Raw genomic sequence first — 19510 nt, forward strand, 5'->3', positions numbered from 1 at the left:
TATTTTCTCTCTTCCTGAGCTTCTGCTTCCCCTTTGTTCTCAGAGTGTGGCCCTAGGGTCCCCAGGAAGTGGGAGAGTTTCTGGGTGTGCATGGCACTGTGGGGAGCCCGTGCAAATGTTGGGGGTTTAGCGTGAGATCCAAAGATTCAGGACCCAAGTCTTTGTCTGGAAGGAGTCTCAAAAATAAAACCCATCCTTCCTAGCTAGCAGATGGGGAAACTGAGGCCTCAGGGTGTAGAGTGGGGAAGGAACTTACCCAGAGTTGCACCGTGAGTGGGGCAAAGACGGGACCATGAGACTCTGACTTGGGCATTGAGTTCAGGACTTGCTCTTACACCTCCTAGTGGCGTGGAGGTAGTGTCCAGGGGCCTCTGTCCTGAAAGTATCTTCTTGAGGGCTCCCACCCTCACCTCCCCTACTCTGTGTGTTCCCCTGAGGGTCCAGAGAGAGGGTTTGTGTCTGCTTCTCTGGCAGGCTGACTGCCTCTTGATTTTACTGGGAAATGAGAAGGATCTGAGGCAATGTGCTCGCCTCATGCGTGTGTCTGTCCTCTGCCTGCTGGGAGGCAGGGCACAGGGTCCACAGCTGGGAGATCTGGAACTCCAAGGATGGCTGGCTTGATGGACGTATTAGTGGATGGATGGGTGGCAAGTGGGAGGTTGGGCGAGAGGGTGTGGATGGAGGTCTAATGGATACAGAAACAGCTGGATGAATGGATGCATGAATGCATGAATGGGTGGGTAACTTCCCCCTGGCAGCACAGCCAAACTTCCCAGCCATAGCAGCTGTTCTTGAAAACTATCCCCATCCTCCCAACCCCCATGACTCTGACACCTCAGATACCTGAGGTTTGAACACCTGCTTCTGGGAACAGAGGAGAGGAAGAGGATGCCATGCTCTCAGCCCAGTGAGGAGGGGCTGGCACAATGCCCTCACCATTGTCCCTTTCTAAGGCCTGCCCAGGCCTGGTTTTGATTGCCGGCTGAGGTACATCTAGTATAATGATGGACTCTCTTCCCAGGCAAAGATGCTCAATCTAGCCTCCTTGCTGCCATCTGACCCCAGCAGCACGGACTTGTCACTCCCAGCCAGACAGGCCCTTAGAGGCCACAGTCTGGAGGCCGGCCAGCTTCCCCCGGGGCTTTCCCAAGCATGAGGCGCTCATTCCTCACTGAGCATCCCTGTGGGATGCTGCAGGAGTCACAGGGCTTTTGTCCCCTGGAGCTGAGGCTCCTTCCCCATCTTAGCTGGGGAGACTTTCCTGGTCTCAGGGCTGCCTCTGAGCCCTGGAGGCCATGTGGACGGCAGGGGTGGCAGTGGGTCCTCCATGCTGTCTCCCAAGTTTCCCTGGCTGCTCCTCTTTCAAACCCACGGGCCTCGCTCCCATCTCTGACCTCTGGCTCCCAGGTCTGTCTGTGTCCCTGAGAAGCAGGGCCCCAGGATTGCCCGGAGGGGGCCGGACCATGCTGAGACTGATCGAGTGAGAGAGGAGGGCTGGCCTGGATGTCAGGTTCTGTATGGACAGAAGGGACAGATGGGCCCTCACTGTTGGCTGCAAAGTGTGACCTCACATATTTATTCATTCTCTAGACTAATATTTGTTGAGTGACTACTTTGTGTCAGGCAGCATGCTGGACACCAGGAAAAGAGTAGAAGCCGAAATAGATATGATCTCTGTCCAGGAAGATGGACGGACCAGCAAGTCAGCATGATGGGGGAGGGAGAGAGGCTATTGCATCCAGCTGGGGTCAGGGAAGGCTTCTTGGAGGAGGAGGCATCCAGACCCAGAGAGAAAGCCAGAGGGCAGAGGAGAGAGAAGAGTGTGCCAGGCAGGGGCAATGGTGCGGGTGGATGCGTACTTTCCCCCCAGGCGGTAGAGCTGGGCCTTCTGTCCCTCCCCCTGCCATGACAGCTGGCTCCCGACAACTCCTTTTCCTCCAGTGACACTTGATCCCCGAGACACCTGGATGCTTTAACGCCTGCCTTAGAGAGCAAAGACTGGGAGGCGTGAGAGACTAGCTCACTTGGGGAAGTGACACAGGTTTAGTGTTGCTGAGTGTGGAGTGTGACAGGGCTGTGAGGAGATGTGGAGGGGAGGGCCTGACTGTGGGGGCTGATCCCGAGAGCATCAGGGTGTTAGGTGGTGGTTGGCAAGGAGACTGCTCAGGCCACTGGGTAGAAAATAGATCCTGCCATCTCATCTCCGTCCTTCCTATTCCTGTGCCCTTGGATAGACAGCAAACAGACGCAGGTAGATCTGTGGGTGGCAGGTGGCTTTATTGGAAGCATTGCAGTCTGGGAGTGGAGAAGCGGTGCCCTCACCACACTCACCCTCTTGCTCACACTCACACTCACATTGACACTCCAGGCCCTGCCCTGGCTGGGTCAGGTCTGGTGCAGAGGAGCTGGAGGCCTGAGCCTCCCTTCTGGTCCTTGGGTCCCCAGGCCAGGGTGATTCACCTGCCTTCACTCAGACACAGGGCTCCCTTTGGCGCTGTCATGGGCTAACTGCTGTGGCGCTTGCTCTGGGGGAGGAAGGAGACACAGGGTCATGGGCTGGACTCTTAGAGGCTCAGAGGGAGGAGGCAGGGCTGGGGAGGGCCAGGCTTGCCTTGGCCAAGGTCTTCCTCAGTCTCCGGATGATGCGGTCCACCCAGGGCTGGTCTGGGGGTGCACAGAGCTGGTAGCCTCTCATTGTGGTGAACCTGGAGTCAGAGGTCAGAGGGCAGAATGAATGAAGCTCTGGAAACCAGTGTGGCTGGGGACTTTGTCTGGGAACCTGTGTCAGGAGTTTCCTTGAAGGAGTTGGGCTTGGCTAGGAGAAGTGGGAGGAGGAGGTGGGGGTATCACCCGGGGATGATGGGGGCGATGGGGCTATACACTAGCCCCGAACTCACACCACAGCAGGCACCCTGCAGCCATCCTTGATGAGGAGGTAGCGAAAGGCTCTCACAATGTTCCCAGGGATGGGACGCTGGGTCACGGACAGGCAGCAGTCTTCAGCATCGTTAGCACCACCAAGAGCTGGGGCTGTGACAAGACACAGGGACTCTGAAGAGGGGAGGCCATGGCCCTAACACAGGCCCTAACCCTGTGTGTGTGTGTGTGTGTGTGTGTGTGAGCGTCTGTGCATGTGTGTGACAGTTAGACCAATATGGCCCTACTCATTGCTAAATATATTGTAACACTTCTAAACTGTTTTGTAAACAACCACCGCCCTGAGCCCCACAAATGCCTTCCTGCTGCCCCATCATCCCCGCCTCTCTCCCAGGATCTCTCAACTTCCCCACAATCTAGCAAATAAAGAGTTAATACTGGTCCCAGCCCTGGGAGAGAGGCTGGTGTTAAGGGGCTTAGAAATTGCTAAAAATTTTGACCACCAGCCTTTCTCCCTACCTTAAGCAAATATATACTGTTCTCTCCTGCCTAGGAAACTGAGGCAGTGGGAAACAGAGCCTGCAGGGAGAAGGGTAGCAATAGGCCCTGGGATACATCAAGAGACAGGTACACTAGGGACTAAGGTACAAGTACACCCGCACTCACAGGCACACACAGGGAACCCCTGAGCTCACCGAAACATGCAGACCTAAGTAGTCACGTGTGAACTTGCCATGTCCCTCATGTCCAGTGCCAAGCAGTCTGAGATCTGGACATCACCCTCTGCCCACCTGCCACCCTAACCGTTCCCTCTGCCTTACCTGGGGAAGTCCAAAAAGCCAGCAGGCTGAGGGCCAGTAGTGGGGCCATACGGGGTGCCATGGAGGGGAACAGAGGCAGACCGGCAGCGAGTGTGAGCGAGCGGCTCTGGGCGTGTGCAGGAGTCCGTGTGAGGCTGTGGCTTGGCTGGGCATGCAGGGGGGCAATGGGAAGTGCACGAGTGTCCTTGCAGGGCGTGAGGGGTGTGAGCCTAGGGGTGTGAGCTGATGAGCCTGTGTGAGCCTGTGGCTGCCTCCTATTTATGGCCAGGAGCTTTCATTTTCTCAGTCCAGAAATTCCCTCCCATATCCCACTCCGTGGATCCCCTCTGCCCCCCTCTTTCTAGCAGGACCTGACCCTGTCCTCTCTCTTTCCCTCTCAGCGGCTTTCCCCCTCTTCTGTTTTTCTTGGCTTCAGCTCTGAGAACCTAGTAGTCTGCAATATGCACTGTCCCTCCAGAGAGAAGGTTTGCACTGTCCTCTCATTGGTGGCATTAGCATCATCAGCCATGAGGTCAGGGTTCAGAAGTGATGGTCGGGGTTAGGGCCAGGGTGAGTCCTTCATCCTCACTAGTGCTTCTAGTGGAGGCTGGTGGATAAGAAGGCTCCCTGGTACCCTCAGGACAGCCATGAGAGCCTGGGGTGGCCTCCCAGGTCCTCACAGTGCCTGCCAGGCCACCATCTGGGAACCATTCCCTTCCTTAGGACAAGCAGAGCTGAATGGCAAGGTTCCTTAGGAGGAGGCCCAGGACTCCCATTCCACATCTCAGGCCTCAGGGTCAGCCTCCTGGCTCAGCAAGCATTGCCCCTTCCCCAATTCACCATTTTCCTACGTCCAACGCCCAGGTTAGAGGAAGAGCTGAAGGGAGGCTGACCTGGAATAGCCCCTTCATCTTTCCCCTACCCTCAATCCTGGGAACCGAGAGGGGATTTCTAAGAAGAGGGGCTGGCCAGCTCATCTTAAGACATATTCAAAATTTCAAGGAATTGACGGATGGGGGAGGGGACAGTGATTTCCAGAAGAGAACACTCGAAAGAAGAAATTGACATATGGGACACCCATCCAACTGCCCCACCCAAGCTCTGGACCCTCTTTTGGATGGGGGCAGGGTGAGTGTTTCCCTCGCAAGTTTCTGACTTCTCCTTCTTTCCGTCCATTAATAATAACAGTAATAGTATATTTGATTGTTTACTATGTGCTAGGCTCTGTACCAAGGACATTATCACTATTACCTTGCTTAAGTTTCCCAACAGTACTATGAAGTAGTTTCCATTATTTTCATATTATTATCTCTGTCTTACACATAAGGAAAATGAGGCTCATAGACCAAGGTCACAGAGCTAGTAAGAGCCGGAGCATGATTTGGAGCCAGGTGTCTTTTGCTGTAAGGTTTGCACTGTTTACCTCCGCTTCACACTGCCACTCTGCCAACAGTTCACTGGTCACACAGTGCAGAGCACATGGCACACGGCACAGAGGAGGGGACTCTACAGATAGTGTGCTTAGGTTGGGATTCAGATTCCACAGCTTACTAGCTGTGTGACCACGTGAAATGTATCGAGTCTCTGTGTCTTAATGTCCTCATTTGTATCATAAAATGGGAATGGTAAAAGATTCTTAGTATTAAATGAGGTACTCTAAGTAAAGCCCTTAGCTTAGAGGCTAGCACACAATAAACACTATTAACCATTATGATTCTTCTATACTTTTATTCAGATATCTGTCCATTCATTCATCTATCATCCATCTTTCCGTTGATCAACCCATCCATCCTTCTGCCTATGGTATAGTTCTGGTTGTCCTCTGTTTGCCCCAACCCCGTCCATTCTCCACTCTTCTCTGCCCTACTCTATTCCTTGGAAGGCTGACCTCTACAGATTGCATTCCCGGGGTCCCAGGCCCTCTGGCTTCTCTTTGGGTTTGGCCCATGGGAGGCAGCAGCAGCAGATCAGAGGTGGAAGGAGAGAGAGGTTGGGGTATTAATTCCCCAAGTCCTTCATCTAGCTGCAGTTCTAGCAGTGAATCATTATCTCTGTGGCAGTCCTCAAATAGTCTTTGGACAGCAGCATCAGCATTCCCTGGGGGCTTGTTAGAAATGCAGGTTCTTAGATCCTGCTCCAGACCTATTAATACAGACTCTGGGGGTGGGGTCCAGCGTAGTTTTTTTGTTTTGTTTTGTTTTGTTTTTTCCAGAGACAGAATCTCGCTCTTTTGCCTGGGATGGAGTGCAGTGGCATGGTCTTAGCTCACTGTAGCCTTGAACTGCAGGGCTCAAGCAGTCCTCCCACCTCAGCCCTCAGCCTCCCAAATAGCTAGGACTACAGGCATGCACCACCACACCTGGCTAATTAAAAAAAATTTTTTTGTAGAGATAGGGTGGCTGGGGACTTTTAACAGAGGGAGAAAACTGCATGGTCTTGATTTTCAGATGGATCTCAAAGGTGTGCTGGAATTAGCTGGAAGGAGAGAGCTGCTTACAGCCTCTAAGGTTGGGGACCGGCCCTGAAAGAGAGTGATGATAAGTCCTCTCAGCAGGCAGAATTTGGGGCAGTACATTTAGTATACACCTTTTCTGGAAGAAGACATGGCCTGAGGTTCGGAGCTATAACAATTCATGTGCAATGGCTGCCTGTAACAACCCTGCCCTCACTCTGGAACTTCTTTTCCACAGAACTTTTTGAGCATACACGTGCTTCCTGCCAAGATCCTAAATGACTTAATAATATAGTACGAAGCTGGCATGGAGGTTTCAATTCAATTTCAATACCATCTGCCTGGAATGCCTGTTGGGAAAGATGCCAAGAATCAGCAAAAGTGAGATGTGAAACAATGATAAACAAGGCATCTGTACCACATTCACCCAATAAATATTTATTGAGGGCCTCCAGTGTGCCAGGCACTGTTCTCAGCACTGAGATACAGCAGTAAACAAAACAAATACATGTTTCTACTCTTGCAGAGTTTTTATTCTAGGGAAGAAGACAATGAGCGAACAGGAAAAATCTGTACTATGTCAGATGGCAATAGGTGCTATGAAGAGAAATAAAGAAGGCAAAAGGGATAGGGAGTATTTGGGAAGGAATTTTAAACAAGGCAGTCAGGGAAACCTTTACTAATAACAGCTGAGCAGAGGCTGATCTGAAGGGGGGTGGGGAGGGAAAGCCAGGCAGAGATCTGGGGAAGAAGTTCTAGGTAGAGGAAACAGCAAGGGCGAAGGTCTTGAGACAAGGGTGTGTTTGAGGAATAGCAAGGAGGCCAAAAGGGGAAAGTGGTAGGAAATACAGTCGGCTATTAACAGGGGCCAGATCGTGCAGGGCTTTGTAGGCCATTGCAGAGTTATAAGAGGTCTGTCCAGAAAGTATCCAGCTGTGTAATATTATACATTAACAATGGCTGGACACTGTTCAGACCTTGTATGTTACCGAGTGAGATGGGTGCCATTGGACGGTTTTGAACAGAGGTGTGAGATGATCTGACTTAGGTTTTAAAAGGCTCTGTCTAGCTATTGAGTGGAGAATAGACCCAAGTGGTGCCAGAATGGAGTGGGGAGACCAGGGTGGAGGCTACTGCTATAATCCAGGGAGGAGATGATTGTGCTCGGAGTTGGTGAGAAGTGGTCAGATTCTGGAAACAAGGTAGAGCCAGTGGGCTTTGCGGAGGGGTTCAGCACAGGATATGAGAGAAAGAAGAGGCAAGAATCCTGCAAAATTTTTGGCTCAAACAACTTGGTAGATAGAATTTTATTTACTAAGATGTGGATGACTGCAGAAGAGTGGGTTTGTGGGGAGATCAGGATCCTGGTATTAAGTTGAAGCTGCATATTGGACATATACATGGACATGTTAAGTAGGTAGTCAGTAAGAGTCTAGAGTTCAGCAGAGAGATTCTCCTGAAGACACAAATTTGGGAGCATATGGATGGTATTTAAAGCCATAAGACATTGAGAACACCCAGAGAGTGAATGTAGATAGAAGAGGTCCAAGTTCTAAGTCCTGGGGCTCGCCAACATTAATAGGTCAGGAGGGTGAGGAGGAATCAGGGAAGGAGGGGGCCTTCGCGGTGTTATGAAGGTACCCACTATCATGGCAAAACAGAAAAGGACACAGGCCCGTTTGGTGCAGGGTTTAAGACACCAACCCCCAGCCACTGGTTTAGACAATCCAATGGGGCTGGAGGCTGGTGTGAGGGCCTGGAGGTCAGGGAAGTATTAATACAATAGGTTTGAAGCAGTTTCTGACCACATGCACAGAGCCCTCAGTGCTACATGCTTCACCTCCTTCACCCTCTTCCCAGCCAAGTTGCCTCCGTGGGGCTCCTGGTTCAGTGAAAACCCTGGGGACCTCTTGTCCCAGCTCAGGGCAGCTCAGCCCCGCTCGGCCCAGCCTAGCCCCATCCACCTCCAAGGAGCCTTTTATGCTTCCTAGTCTGGCCACATCCCTGCCCCTGGGGTAGGAGATCTCGAGTGGAGGGCGCCGTAGCCACTAGGGCAGGGGAGGGGACAGCTGGGCCTGAGAAGTCAACCAAGTCCATGGTGGGTGTGGGGGTGCAGGGGAGTGAATGATTGTAGGGAGAGGACCCAGACTAGGGTTTGTTGAATGGATGATCGTGCGTATCCCGACCTGTGTCCGCGGAGCTGTCGGTGACTGGGGTGTGTGAGGGTGTGTGTGGGATGTGTGTTGGTGTGTCCGTTTGTGTGCCTGATGCGTCTCCCCATATAGTCCTGCAGGGGGCGCCCCAAGCCTGGGAAGGGAGGCTCTGGAGGGCCGCGCGGCTCCCGCACCTGGGTGGGCGGATGGGACTCTGACCCCGCCGCGGGCTCTTCGGAGAGGCTGAGAGGTACGTTGGCGTCCAAAGTCCCTGGGCCGGGGGCGGCCTCTGGTGCCCTCCTAGCTCTCTGCCCCCGGCCAGCCCCGGGGTCCCCGCGCGCTGTTGGTGGTGCCCTCACCTCCGGGCACCTGGGCTGATGCGGGCTCCCGATGTCCCGGGGCAGTGGTCACCTCGGGAGTAGGACACCCGCGCTCCCGCCACATCCCCGCCCCGCATGGCCCTGGGCCCCGTGTGTACTCAGCGGGGCAGGGAGTTGGGGGCGGCGGGGGGCGGCGAAGGCCTGTGTTTGTCCCCGAATAAGAGGCATTTATCTCCCCCAACCTCACCCCAAATATCCCCAATTTACCCGGACTCCAAGGCACCAAATGTTGAATACATGAAATAATGTTTGGCACTTCCTTCGCATCGTAAGTAATCCGCACCGATTGATACCATAAACCACGAGTTACGGCGCCAGTTCTAAGAAAAGGTTTCTGAATTCCACGGAGGTTTATTGACAGCCTGTGTGCTGGGCGCGATCTCGGCGCCGGATGATGACCCTGACACAGGCAGAAAGGAGTTTGCCTTGCTCATAAATGGACACAGGAAAACTCTAGACCTCTGGCCTAGCATAAGACACATTCGAGGACAAATGATAAAAGTAGTTTTAAAAAATTGGTCCCAGAAAGGTGAAGGAAATGCGAACAGAAAATGCAACCCTGGAGCCTGCTGATTGCCATTAGCGGACAGAGGACCGCGGCGATGCTGCCGCCTCCTGGTGGCGGAGCTGGACAACGCCGGTCTCCCAGCCGCAGGGGTTTCACTTGTTGCCGGCGCATTGCGAACAGGCGCCGGCTGCTCAGGTGGTCACAAGCGGTGTCCGGTTTTTCCCCTAATATTAGATTGAAATGTATTACTACCCAAATCTGTGGCTTTAGAGTGTCAAGGCGTCAGCCTAGCTTACAGCAACCTCAAACTCCTGAGCTCAAGCAATCCTTCTGCCTCAGCCTCCCCAGTAGCTGGGACTACAGGCACGCGCCACCACCCCCAGCTAATTTTTCTATTTTTAGTAGAGATGGGGGGGGGGTCTAGCTCTTGCTCAGGCTGGTCTCGAATTCCTGACCTCAAGAGATCCCCTCCCTCCTGGGCCTCCCAGAGTGCTAGGATTACAGGCCTGAGTCACTGTGCCTAGCCTAAGCAAAAATCTTAAAGAACATGGCAACAGAGTTTCTCTGGGGTGTTTTAGTTTGCCACCCACTGAGAAACAGATGTCTTGAAGAAAAGGAAGCTTTCTGGGGCTTGACATAGCTAACAGTCTCTGCAGGGGAATTGTGGAGTAGACACCACTAGAATAATTACAAATCTAGGTGTTAGAAAAAGAGGATTGGCAATTTCAAATTCCATAAAAATGATAAATCACTGGCTAAGACTGCTGGCAAAGGATTACAGAAAGACAAAAGAACAGGACAACTATTGTCAAAGACGAAGGCAGACAAGGAGAGTGGCCGCTCACTCCCGGGTGGAGTAAATACTGCATTGCATGCTGCTAAGAGCAGGGCTGAGGCCAGTAACAGGATGCAAGTGTGATGGGAGATTTTAGTGAAATATGTAGCTTTGTTTGTTCTGCCTGTTTTTCATTTCACTTTAGAGCAGGAAAGGGTTTTTGGCAGGGCCAAGAGTAGAGGCATCCTGATGTCAAAGGCCCTTCTGCCTTTCAAAAATGTCTAAAGTAAATCTGGGAAGAAGTTATGCCCTGGAGGGGCTGGGGAGAGGGAGGGCTGGGGAGAAGGAGGGAATTCTTTAAGACTGTGGAGGGGATTGGTGTGTAGGTCCAGTCAGCGTGCACGCTGAGCTCTCATTTCTGACTGTGATGGAGCAAGTGACAGGACTCTAAGTAGAAGGTTTTGGAGGTGTCTAGGGGAGGCCAGGTCCAAGGCCAAAGGCTCTCATATCTGAATATGTGGCACAAAGCCGTGGGATTGGGAGTTTAGGACCTGAAGAGACATACCCGCGGTGAGCACTGGTGAGGCTGATGTCCAGTAATGGGGTGGTGTGAGGGGCAGGAAGGAGGCCTGCCCTGGGCCTGGACATTTCTATGACCTTTGCTTAGCTCTTAGCAGATGGGGTTCCCCAAGACTGCCTGATGTTGACTTTCTCACCAGCACCCTAGAGCAGGGGCTTGGAGTAGAAATTAAGTTCATTTAAAGAACATTTTAAAATGCTGTATTTTTTGCATATCTGAGGTTTTAGACTAATTTTACAAGGCTAGATAGGGAGGAGTCCCTGTCTTCACCAGCCTCAAGAGGAGCAGACAAGCAAATACTTTAACAAGCTTATGATAAGTGGTAAACACTGTGGCTCACTCAGGCTGCCAGGGAAGGAAGAGGTGGCGGAGTAGCCCCTTCTAGCTTTTCAGGTCCCTGCCTTCCCAGCCCCTCCCGCAGTTCCCTTCCTCCCCACATTGCCTGGGCTCATCCCGCAGTCTTCTATCTCCCTGCCTGGGGAGGAAGAGGTAGAGGAGAGCCAGGTTGGGGTCCTGGAGAGGAGACTGATTTACATTTAAATCCTTGGGTTCCAAAGGCCTGCCCAGGAGGCTTATTCCTTGGCTTCCAGAGTTTTAAGGGGCTAAAGTATCCTGGGTCTCAGCCAGACAAGAAAGGAGAAAAAAAGAAAAAGGGAGGTGGTTTTCCCAACTGGAAGGAAGCTGAGGGAGCCGAGGGGCCCAGAGAGGAGTAGAAAGAGAGCACAGCAGTCCCATTAAACAAAGAGGAGAGTCCAGGGGACCCAGTGTTATTGAACAGGGCAAAAGGGGTCTTCTTGGGGCCTTGCCCCTCAGGGACGCTCCCAGGGCTGGAACTGTGCCTGGGGTAGGTTTCAGTAGAACTTGGGTTTACCTGTGTTACAGATGGGTCCAGGCCACAGCCTCACCACTGGGCACCCTTCCAGAGAGGTACTTGGAGGTTCTTATTCAGTAGGTCCCAAGGAAAGGGGAGGAAGTCCCTGGGAGATCTGATGGGATCTGATAAGATGTGGAGGTCACTCTTGAAAGACCTCGCTGTCTCTCCATCGGCAGGGATTCCTCAGAGGACCACGTCCCACCCTGTCCGTTGGCTTCCCTTTTACTGCCCAGGGGTCTGGGTACCTGGGAAGCAAGCAAATTCTTGGGATGAGTGGGAACATAGAATTAGCCCACCTGAGCTCTTGACTGGGATCCCAGAGTGTGTTACCCCACCCTGTTGTGACATTGGCATCCCCATGGACACAAATGCACAGGAACAGGTATTCGAGTGGGAGGCTGGAACAGTGTTTTATTCAGTTAGGTGCAAATCATATTTACAAGAAAGAGGCGGGTGCAATGGGGAGCAGGATCAGGTCCAGAGTCCTGAGTGGCTTCTCCTCAGAGGGGACAGTCCTGCTGCCACCTCTCATACTCCCTGGGAGACTCTCCCTCCTCTGCCTCTCTGGGCCAGGCCTGGCGAGGGCAGCTCAGCCTTGCAGGGTAGGGCGGGGAATGCAGATGGGATGGTTGAAGCAGGAGGAGTGTGGCAAGGCCAGCATGGGGTGGTTGCTTTGGGGCCCCGGAGTCCTTCCTCTGTCCTAGCCCCCTTCTTGCCCTTGGGTTAGGGATCCGATCCCTGATGAGGCTGGTGGGGGCCTGCAGGGCTCCAGGCTGGTCACTGGGCTATGGCCCTTTTGGGCTCTGTGGCTGCTCCGTCCTACGAAGGCAAGAAGAAGGGTGTGAGGGGCTGACTGAGGCTCCCCTTTGCTTCCTTCCCCCCAGCCCTTCAGATTCCTCACCGCTTGCAGCCTTTGGAGCCCTTTCTCTTCTTGCCAGCCTTGGAGGCTCCTCTGTCCTTCCTACAGCCCTGGACTTCTTTCCGTGGCTTGTCCAGATGCTGCATCAGTTGCTGCACCCAGGGCTCCTTAGGGTCTGCACATAGCTCTGGCTGAGAGCGCTTCCGGGGTGAGAACCTGGGGGTTGGAGGTCAGAAAGCCTTCTTAGTCTTGCCCACCAGGTCCTCCCTACCCAGCTGCCAAACTGTACCCACCCCCTCATGTCCACTCACAGGATAGCCGGGATGAGGCAGCCTAAGCTTGGTTCCTGCTTCCGGTAGCTGCGGACAACCTGGGCAGGAATCTTCCTTACGCTGTACTTGAGGCAACAGTCCTGAGCCCCTCCATCACTGCCTGCGGGGTGGGATTCACAGGGAGCCGGGAGCTGCTTGCAAGCTCCCCCCCAGGCCTCTCTAGCCCCTTGCCCCCACCGAAGCCTCCTCCCCACGTTGTACCTTGGGTCTGAGGGATGCTGAAGGCCAGAACCAGGATAAGGAGGCTCAGAGCCAGCGACTGAGCCATGGCTGTGGTTCAGGTGATCTGAAGCCAGAGCTGTGGCGAGATGAACAACCGCAAGTTGGGGGTCTGTGTGTGGGCTGGGACTGGCCTGCTGCCTATTTATGCAGCCCTGTTTACTATGTTGAGGAAGTTCCCCAGCCGCTTTCACTTCCCTCATCCCCTCTTACTTTCCTTCCTGAAGGCTGGGTGCCAGCACAGGACTCAAACAGTTCCAAGTTGCCTCTCTCTGCCTCCTCAATATCAGCTGAACCAATCAGGCCTTTCCTTCTGTTTCCAGCCTCTGCTTTGGTGCAGGCCTCCCTGCTTCTCCCCTGGAACACTGTGATTGCCTCCTCACTACACTGCGGGCTCTACACTCATCCCCTCCTTCCAGAAAATCTGAGTATTATTATTATTTTTTAATATTTTTCTTTAGCGCGAGGAGTGGTCTTCTGGTGAGGACTGGAAAACCTACTAGACAAATCCTAAAAAAGCCGTAATAAATCCGATTATTGATCTGTAAGAGTTCTTGATACGTCCTGGACAATAGATCCTTATCAGATATATGATTTGCAAATATTTCCTCTCATTCTATGTGTTGTCTTTTCACTCTCTTGATAGTGTCCTTTGATGCATGAAATTTTAAAATTTTGATGAAGTCCAATTTACCTTTTTTTTCTTTTGTTGCCTACACTTTTGGTGTCATATTTAAGAAACCATTGCCAAATCCAATGCCAAGGAGATTTCCCTGTGTATTCATTTCTAAGAGTTTTATAGTTTTAGCTCTTACATTTAGGTCTTTGATCCATTTTAAGTTAATTTTTGTACATAGTGTAAGATAAGAGTCCAATATCATTCTTTTGCATGTGGATATCCTGTTTTCCCAGTACCATTTGTTGAAAAGACTGTCCTTTTTCCATTAAATAGTCTTGGCACCCTTGTCAAAACTCAACTGATCATATATGTAAGGATTTATTTCTGGGTTCTCTATTCTATTCCATTGGTCTATATGTCTCTCTCTTTGCCAGTGTCACACTGCTTTAATTACTGTAGCTTTGTGGTTAGTTTTGAAACCAGGAAATGTGATTTGTTCTTTTTCAAGATTGTTTTAGCTATTTGAGGTCCCTTTAAATTCCATATGAATTTTTGGATGGGTTTTGGGTTTTTCTATTAATGCAAAAAATGCCATTGAGATTTTGATAGGGATTGCATTGAATCTGTAGATCACCTTGGATAGTACTGTCATCTTAATAACATAACGTCCTCCAATCCATGACCATGGGATGTCTTTCCATTTATTTAGGTCTTCTTTAATTTATTTCAGCAATATTTTGTAGTTTTCAATGTACAAATCTTATACCTCCTCAGTTAAATTTAAGCCTAACTATTCTTTTTGGTGAACATTGTAAATGGAATTTGTTCATTGCTAGTGTATAGGTATCAAACTGATTTTGTGGTATTGATTTGTATTCTGAAACTTTGCTGAATTCATTTATTAGTTCTAACAGGTTTTTTTGTGTGTGTGTGTGGTTTATTTAGGGTTTTCTATATATAGGTTTATGTTATCTGTGAACAGAGACAAATACACTTCTTTCCAATTTGGATGCCTTTTATTTCTTGTTCCTGCCTAATTGCTCTGGCTTAGAACTTCCAGTCCTATGTTGAATACAAGTGGCAAAAGTGGGCATCCTTGTCTTGTTCCTGATTTCAGGGGAGAAGCATTCAGCCTTTCCATGGAGTATGTTAGTTGAGAGTTTTTTATATATGGTCTTTATCATGTTGAGAAAGTTCCCTTCTACTCCTAGTTTATGGAGTGTTTTTTTTTTAATCATGAAAAAGCACTGGATATTGTCAAATGGTTTTTCTGCATCAATTGAGATGATCATATATTTTTTTTTCCTTCATTCTATTAACATGGTGTATTACATTGATTGATTTTCATATGTTGAACCACCCTTGAATTCTGGGGATAAATCCCACTTGGTCATGATGTATAATCATTTTAGTATGCTGCTGAATTTGGTTTTCTAATATTTTGTTGAGAATTTTAAAATATATATTCATAAGGGATATTGGTTTGTAGCTTAGTTTTCTTGCAGTGTCTTTGGCTTTGGTATCAGGTAATGCTGACTTGATAGAATGATTTAGGGAGTGTTATCTCCTCTTTAATTTTTTTGAAGACTTTGAGAAGGATTAATGTTAATTCTTCTTTAAATGTTTGATAGAATTCACCAGTGAAGCCATCTATCTGGTCCTGAACTTTTCTTTGTTGAGATTTTTTAAATTACTGGTTCAATCTCCTTATTTGTAATCGACATATTTGGATATTCTTTTTCTTCTCTAGTCAGTTTTGGTAGTTTGTGTGTTTTTGGAATTTGTCCCTTTCATCTAGGCTATCCAATTTGTTGGCATACAGTTGTTCATAGTATTTTCTTATAATCCTTTTTATTTATGTAAAATAGTAATGTCCCCACTTTCATTTCTAATCTTAATAATTTGAGTCTTCCTTCTTTTTTTTCTTGGTCATTCTTGCTAAAGCTTTGTCAGTTTTGTTGATCTCTTCAAAAAACCAGCTTCTGAATTGATTTGATTGTTTTTCTCTATTGTTTTTCTACTCTCTATTTATCTTTGCTTTAATCTGTATTATTTCCTTCTTCCTGCTACCTTTGGGTTTAGTTTGGTCTATTTTTTCTAGTTCCTTAAAGTGTACAGTTAGGTTATTGAAATTCAGATCTTTTTTCTTCTTTAATGGAAGCATTTACAGCTATAAATTTTCCTCCTAGCACTGCTTTCATGGCATCTTATAAGTGTTGGTATATTATATTTTTGTTTTCCTTTGTCTCAAAGTATTTTCTAATTTCTCTTGTGACTTTTTCTTTGACTCATTGGTTACTTAAGAATGTGTTGTTTAATTTCCACATATTTGTGGATTTTCCAGTTTTCCTTTTTACAGATTTCTAGTTTCACTCCATTGTGATTGGAAAAGACTTTGTATGATTATCAATCTTAAAATTTATTAAGACTTTTATTTTGTGGCCTAACAAACAGTCTCTCCTGGAGAATATTCCATGTTGCACTTGAGAAGAATGTGTATTCTGTTGTTGGGCACAGTCTTCTGTGTATGTCTGTTAGGTGAAATTGGTTTATAGGGTAGTTTGAGTTCTCTGTTTCCTTATTGATCTTTGTCTGGTTGTTCTATCCATTATTGATAGTTGGGTATTTAGGACCCCAACTATTACTGTAGAACTGTTGATTTTTTCCTTTCAATTCCATCAATTTTAGTTTTATAGTTTTGGGGCTCTGTTGTTAGGTATTTATAACTGTTATATCTTCTTGCTGTATCAAAGTTTTTTTAAATATATAATCTTCTTTGTCTCTGGTAACCTTTTTTGACTAAATTTTGTCTGACAATAATGTAGCCACCTCAGCTCTCTTTTGGTCACTATTTGCATGAGACATTTTTTCCCATTCTTTTACTTTCAAGTTCTTTGTGTCTTTGTATCTAAAGTGAGTCTCTCATAGACAGCACATAGATGAATCATATTTTTCCAACCTCTGCCTTTTTAATTAGAGTGTTTAATCCATTTACTTACTTTAAAATAATTACTTATAAGGAAGGGTTTAATTCTGCCATTTAGATATTTGTTTTCTGTATATCTTATATTTTTCATTCCTCAATTCCTCCATTACTGCCTTTCTTTGTATTTAGTTTATTTTTTGCAGTGTACCATTTTGATTCCCTTCTGTTTTCCTTTTCTGTATATTTTGTAGTTATTTCCTTAGTGGAAACCTTGGTGATTACAATTAATATCCTAAACTTATAACAACCTAGGTTGAAAAATACCAACTCAGTTTCAATAGTATATAAACACTCTTTTCCTGTACATCTTCATGCATTCCTGTACACCTTCTCCTTTATATTGTTATCGTTACAGATTGCTTTATACATTGTGTGCCCATTAACATATATTTATAATTATTGTTTTATGTATTTGCCTTTTAAATTATATAAATAAAAAGAGGAGCTACAAATCAAAAATACAATAATACTAACTTTCATATTTACATTATGTAGTTACTTTTACCATAAATCTTTGTTTCTTTGTATGGCTGTGAGTTACCATTGATGGCTCGCTCTTTTGTTTCATTCTCAAGGATTTCCCTGAGCATTTCTTGTGGGCACATCTGTTAATTAACTGCCTCGTTTTGTTTACCTGGAAATGTCTTATTTCTCCTTAATTCTTTTTTTGTTGTTTATTTTTGTTTGTTTGTTTAATGCTCTACCTACCCCTAGCACCTGTCCCCCTCCTCCCAACAAGCATGCTCCTTTCCTTCCCTTCTCCCCATATCTGCGTCCCCTCCCCCAGCCTCGCCATCCTGAGGGCTTCTCCGCTCGCACGCGCCCACGTGGGAGAACCCCACCATCTCAGCACCTGCCTCCTCCCCCGATCCAGTCCCTGAGTCTGTACCTCCCTTTCTGCATCATCCAGGGATTCCCCCACCCCGCATCCCCGAGTTTCCCCCGCCCTCCGCCCCCGCGTCGCCAGCCCCCTCCCGCGCCCCCGGCCGGAATCACCTGGCTCATATTTGAGGTAGAGGATGAAGACGATGAAGTAGCTGAGGTCGAAGACTGGAAAGAACAGCAGCTTGCCCAGACTCAGAGCCAAGAGCAGGTCCATGGCTGGATGCCACCCTGGCCCTGGCCGCGTCCCGTCCCGCAGCACCGCGGCCGGGCAACTACGCCCCCGCCGCTGGGCCCGTCCCCGCCCGCCAGGCGCCACCCCAGGCTCAGCCCACGCGGGAGAGGAGGGGCGACGGTCCACCCTCAGACGGGCGCGAGTCTCATACCCTGTCCCTCCCGCCATCACGTTCCCGTTCAGCCCAGCGAGGCAGGGTGCGGGGGACCCCATGGAAGGCGAGCCCCACAGGCGGTCTGTCTATTCGTAGGGCCCATCCCCCACGGAGCCCACAAAGGTGGGACGCTGTTCCTGCCGGGCCGGATCAGCCAGGACTTTGTCACCCTTGGCCCGATTAGGATTTCCGTCCTCTGTGGAGCCCAGTCAGGACCCCTACTCCCTGGAGGGACAGCATCAGTCAGAATCCCCATCCCCCAGTGGAGGTCAGTTAGGACCCCCATCCTCTGCGGAGCCTAGTCAGGATCCTGTTGTCCCATGGGGTCTGTTTAGTCAGGACCCCTGTCCCCTGCAGAGACTGCTGGATGAGGATCCCCTTTTGCAGCTCAGTCAGTTGGGGCCCCCCTGTGGTGGGAGTCCACTGGGTGAGGACCCCACCTCCAGTCCAGCTCAGGGGTTAGGGGGCTCCCCTTTCTCCAGAAGCCCAATTTGGGACCCCAGCCAGGGAAAAGGAATTGCTGCCAGGCTAATCCTACAGCACTGGAGTTTATTTCTCCTTAATTCTTGAAGGATAGTTTTGCTGGATCTAGAATTTTTGTTGGACACTTTTTTTGTTTGTTTGTTTCAAGGCTTTAGATACATCATCCCATCATACCTTCTGGCCTCCCTGGTTTCTGAAATTTTACTGAGGATCCCTTGGACATAATGAGTTGCTTCTCTCTTGCTGCTTTCAAAATCTTCTCTTTGTCTTTGGGTTTCGACAATTTAACTACAGTGTCTTGGTGTGGATCTCTTTGAGTTTATCCTGTTTGGAGTTTGTGAACTTCTTGGATATGTATGTTTATGACTTTAATCAGATTTGGGATGTTTTTGGCCATAATTTCTTCGTTTTTTTTCCTGCCATTTTCTCTCACCTCTCCTTCGGAGACCCCTAAAATGAGGTACATTTGACAGTGTCCCTCATAATCTGTTCATTTTTCTTCTCAGACTCAATAATTTCAGTTGCCTTACTTTCAAGTATGCTAATCCTTTCTTTTGAGGGCTCAAAGCTGTTGTTGATCACCCCTAGTGAATTTTTCATTTTAGTTATTGCATTTGTGGCTCCAGAATTTCTGTTTGGGTCCTTTTAAAAAAATAATTTCTATGTCTTTATCGATAATCTCATTTTGCTCATACACCATTTTCCACATTTCCCTTAGCTTTTTGCCCATGGTTTCCTTAAGCTCTTGAAGCATATTTAAGATAGATAATTGAAAGTCTTATCTAATATATCCAATGTCTGGCCTTCCATAGGGATGATTTATGCCAAATTCTTTTTTTTTTTCCCTATGAATGAGCCATAATTTCTTGTTTCTTGGTATGCTTAGTAATTTTTTGTTGAGAACTGGGCATTCTGAGCATTATAGTGTGGTATCTCTGGAAATTCAATTTTCTCACTCCTTAGGGGTTGCTGATATTTACTTACTGAGGACTGTGCCATCAACTTATGACTTGCATATTTTTTGCTGTGTGGGGTCACCGAAGTTTCTGTTCGTGACCTGACCCTTGCCCCTCCTCCAGCCAGGTTCTGTCCCTTTAAATCATCTGATGTATGCTGCTGGGGAAGCAGCTACAGCCCAAGAGGGCTGAAACTAAGGCAAGCCTGTCCCTTAGGGAACTACTAGGCAAACCAAAATGGAAACTCCAGATTTTTGGAGCACAAGGTTCCCACTGCCTGCCCTGTGGCTAGCCAGCCACTCCAGAAATGTGGGCTGCTATCCCCACAGTGTTGGCTGGTAGCTAGTTCACACATGATGCTCTCTTATGAAAGATCAGCAGTCTCT

The 19510-nt window shown here is 48.7% G+C and overlaps 2 protein-coding genes, 1 long non-coding RNA gene and 1 other non-coding gene across 6 annotated transcripts in view; 1 reads left to right on the forward strand and 3 right to left on the reverse strand.

The window, feature by feature from the left end:
* LOC138388401 (uncharacterized) overlaps positions 1 to 19510 on the forward strand; it is a 98525-nt gene that overhangs the window by 17514 nt on the left and 61501 nt on the right. The window contains exon 3 of one of the 3 annotated variants that reach the window (XR_011234118.1): positions 8415 to 8532. The exons of the other annotated variants lie outside the window; for them this stretch is intronic. This is a non-coding gene — a long non-coding RNA (uncharacterized lncRNA). The remainder of the gene's footprint in view (positions 1 to 8414; positions 8533 to 19510) is intronic. 3 annotated transcript variants of the gene reach the window in all.
* CCL19 (C-C motif chemokine ligand 19) lies at positions 2505 to 4058 on the reverse strand. Its single transcript, XM_069475138.1, has 4 exons — positions 3699 to 4058; positions 2898 to 3030; positions 2612 to 2705; positions 2505 to 2525 (listed from the first exon to the last, which is right to left on the reverse strand). The coding sequence occupies exons 1-4, from the start codon at positions 3757 to 3759 to the stop codon at positions 2505 to 2507; spliced, it is 309 nt and encodes a 102-aa protein (XP_069331239.1). The 5' UTR covers positions 3760 to 4058.
* Positions 11763 to 12911, reverse strand: CCL21 (C-C motif chemokine ligand 21). The gene is made up of 4 exons (XM_069474387.1): positions 12792 to 12911; positions 12570 to 12690; positions 12301 to 12474; positions 11763 to 12218 (listed from the first exon to the last, which is right to left on the reverse strand). The coding sequence occupies exons 1-4, from the start codon at positions 12856 to 12858 to the stop codon at positions 12185 to 12187; spliced, it is 396 nt and encodes a 131-aa protein (XP_069330488.1). The 5' UTR covers positions 12859 to 12911; the 3' UTR covers positions 11763 to 12184.
* On the reverse strand, positions 13278 to 13340 carry LOC138388951 (U7 small nuclear RNA). The gene has a single exon (XR_011234402.1). It is a non-coding gene; the product is annotated as a U7 small nuclear RNA (small nuclear RNA).

This window comes from Eulemur rufifrons, chromosome 7 (genome assembly GCF_041146395.1).
Source record: "Eulemur rufifrons isolate Redbay chromosome 7, OSU_ERuf_1, whole genome shotgun sequence".
Classification (NCBI taxonomy): Eukaryota; Metazoa; Chordata; class Mammalia; order Primates; family Lemuridae; genus Eulemur; species Eulemur rufifrons.

Excerpts from the sequence above, each read along its gene's own strand:
- CCL21 (XM_069474387.1), bottom strand. The coding sequence starts at position 12,858 with ATGGCTCAGTCGCTGGCTCTGAGCCTCCTTATCCTGGTTCTGGCCTTC. Across the intron at positions 12,691-12,791 it reads CAGCATCCCTCAGACCCAAG|GCAGTGATGGAGGGGCTCAG; the intron begins GTACAACGTGGG and ends CCCACCCCGCAG. Across the intron at positions 12,219-12,300 it reads GGCTCCAAAGGCTGCAAGCG|GACGGAGCAGCCACAGAGCC; the intron begins GTGAGGAATCTG and ends TTGCCTTCGTAG.
- CCL19 (XM_069475138.1), bottom strand. The coding sequence starts at position 3,759 with ATGGCACCCCGTATGGCCCCACTACTGGCCCTCAGCCTGCTGGCTTTT. Across the intron at positions 2,706-2,897 it reads TGCAGGGTGCCTGCTGTGGT|GTTCACCACAATGAGAGGCT; the intron begins GTGAGTTCGGGG and ends CTCTGACTCCAG. Across the intron at positions 2,526-2,611 it reads TGAGGAAGACCTTGGCCAAG|AGCAAGCGCCACAGCAGTTA; the intron begins GCAAGCCTGGCC and ends TTCCTCCCCCAG.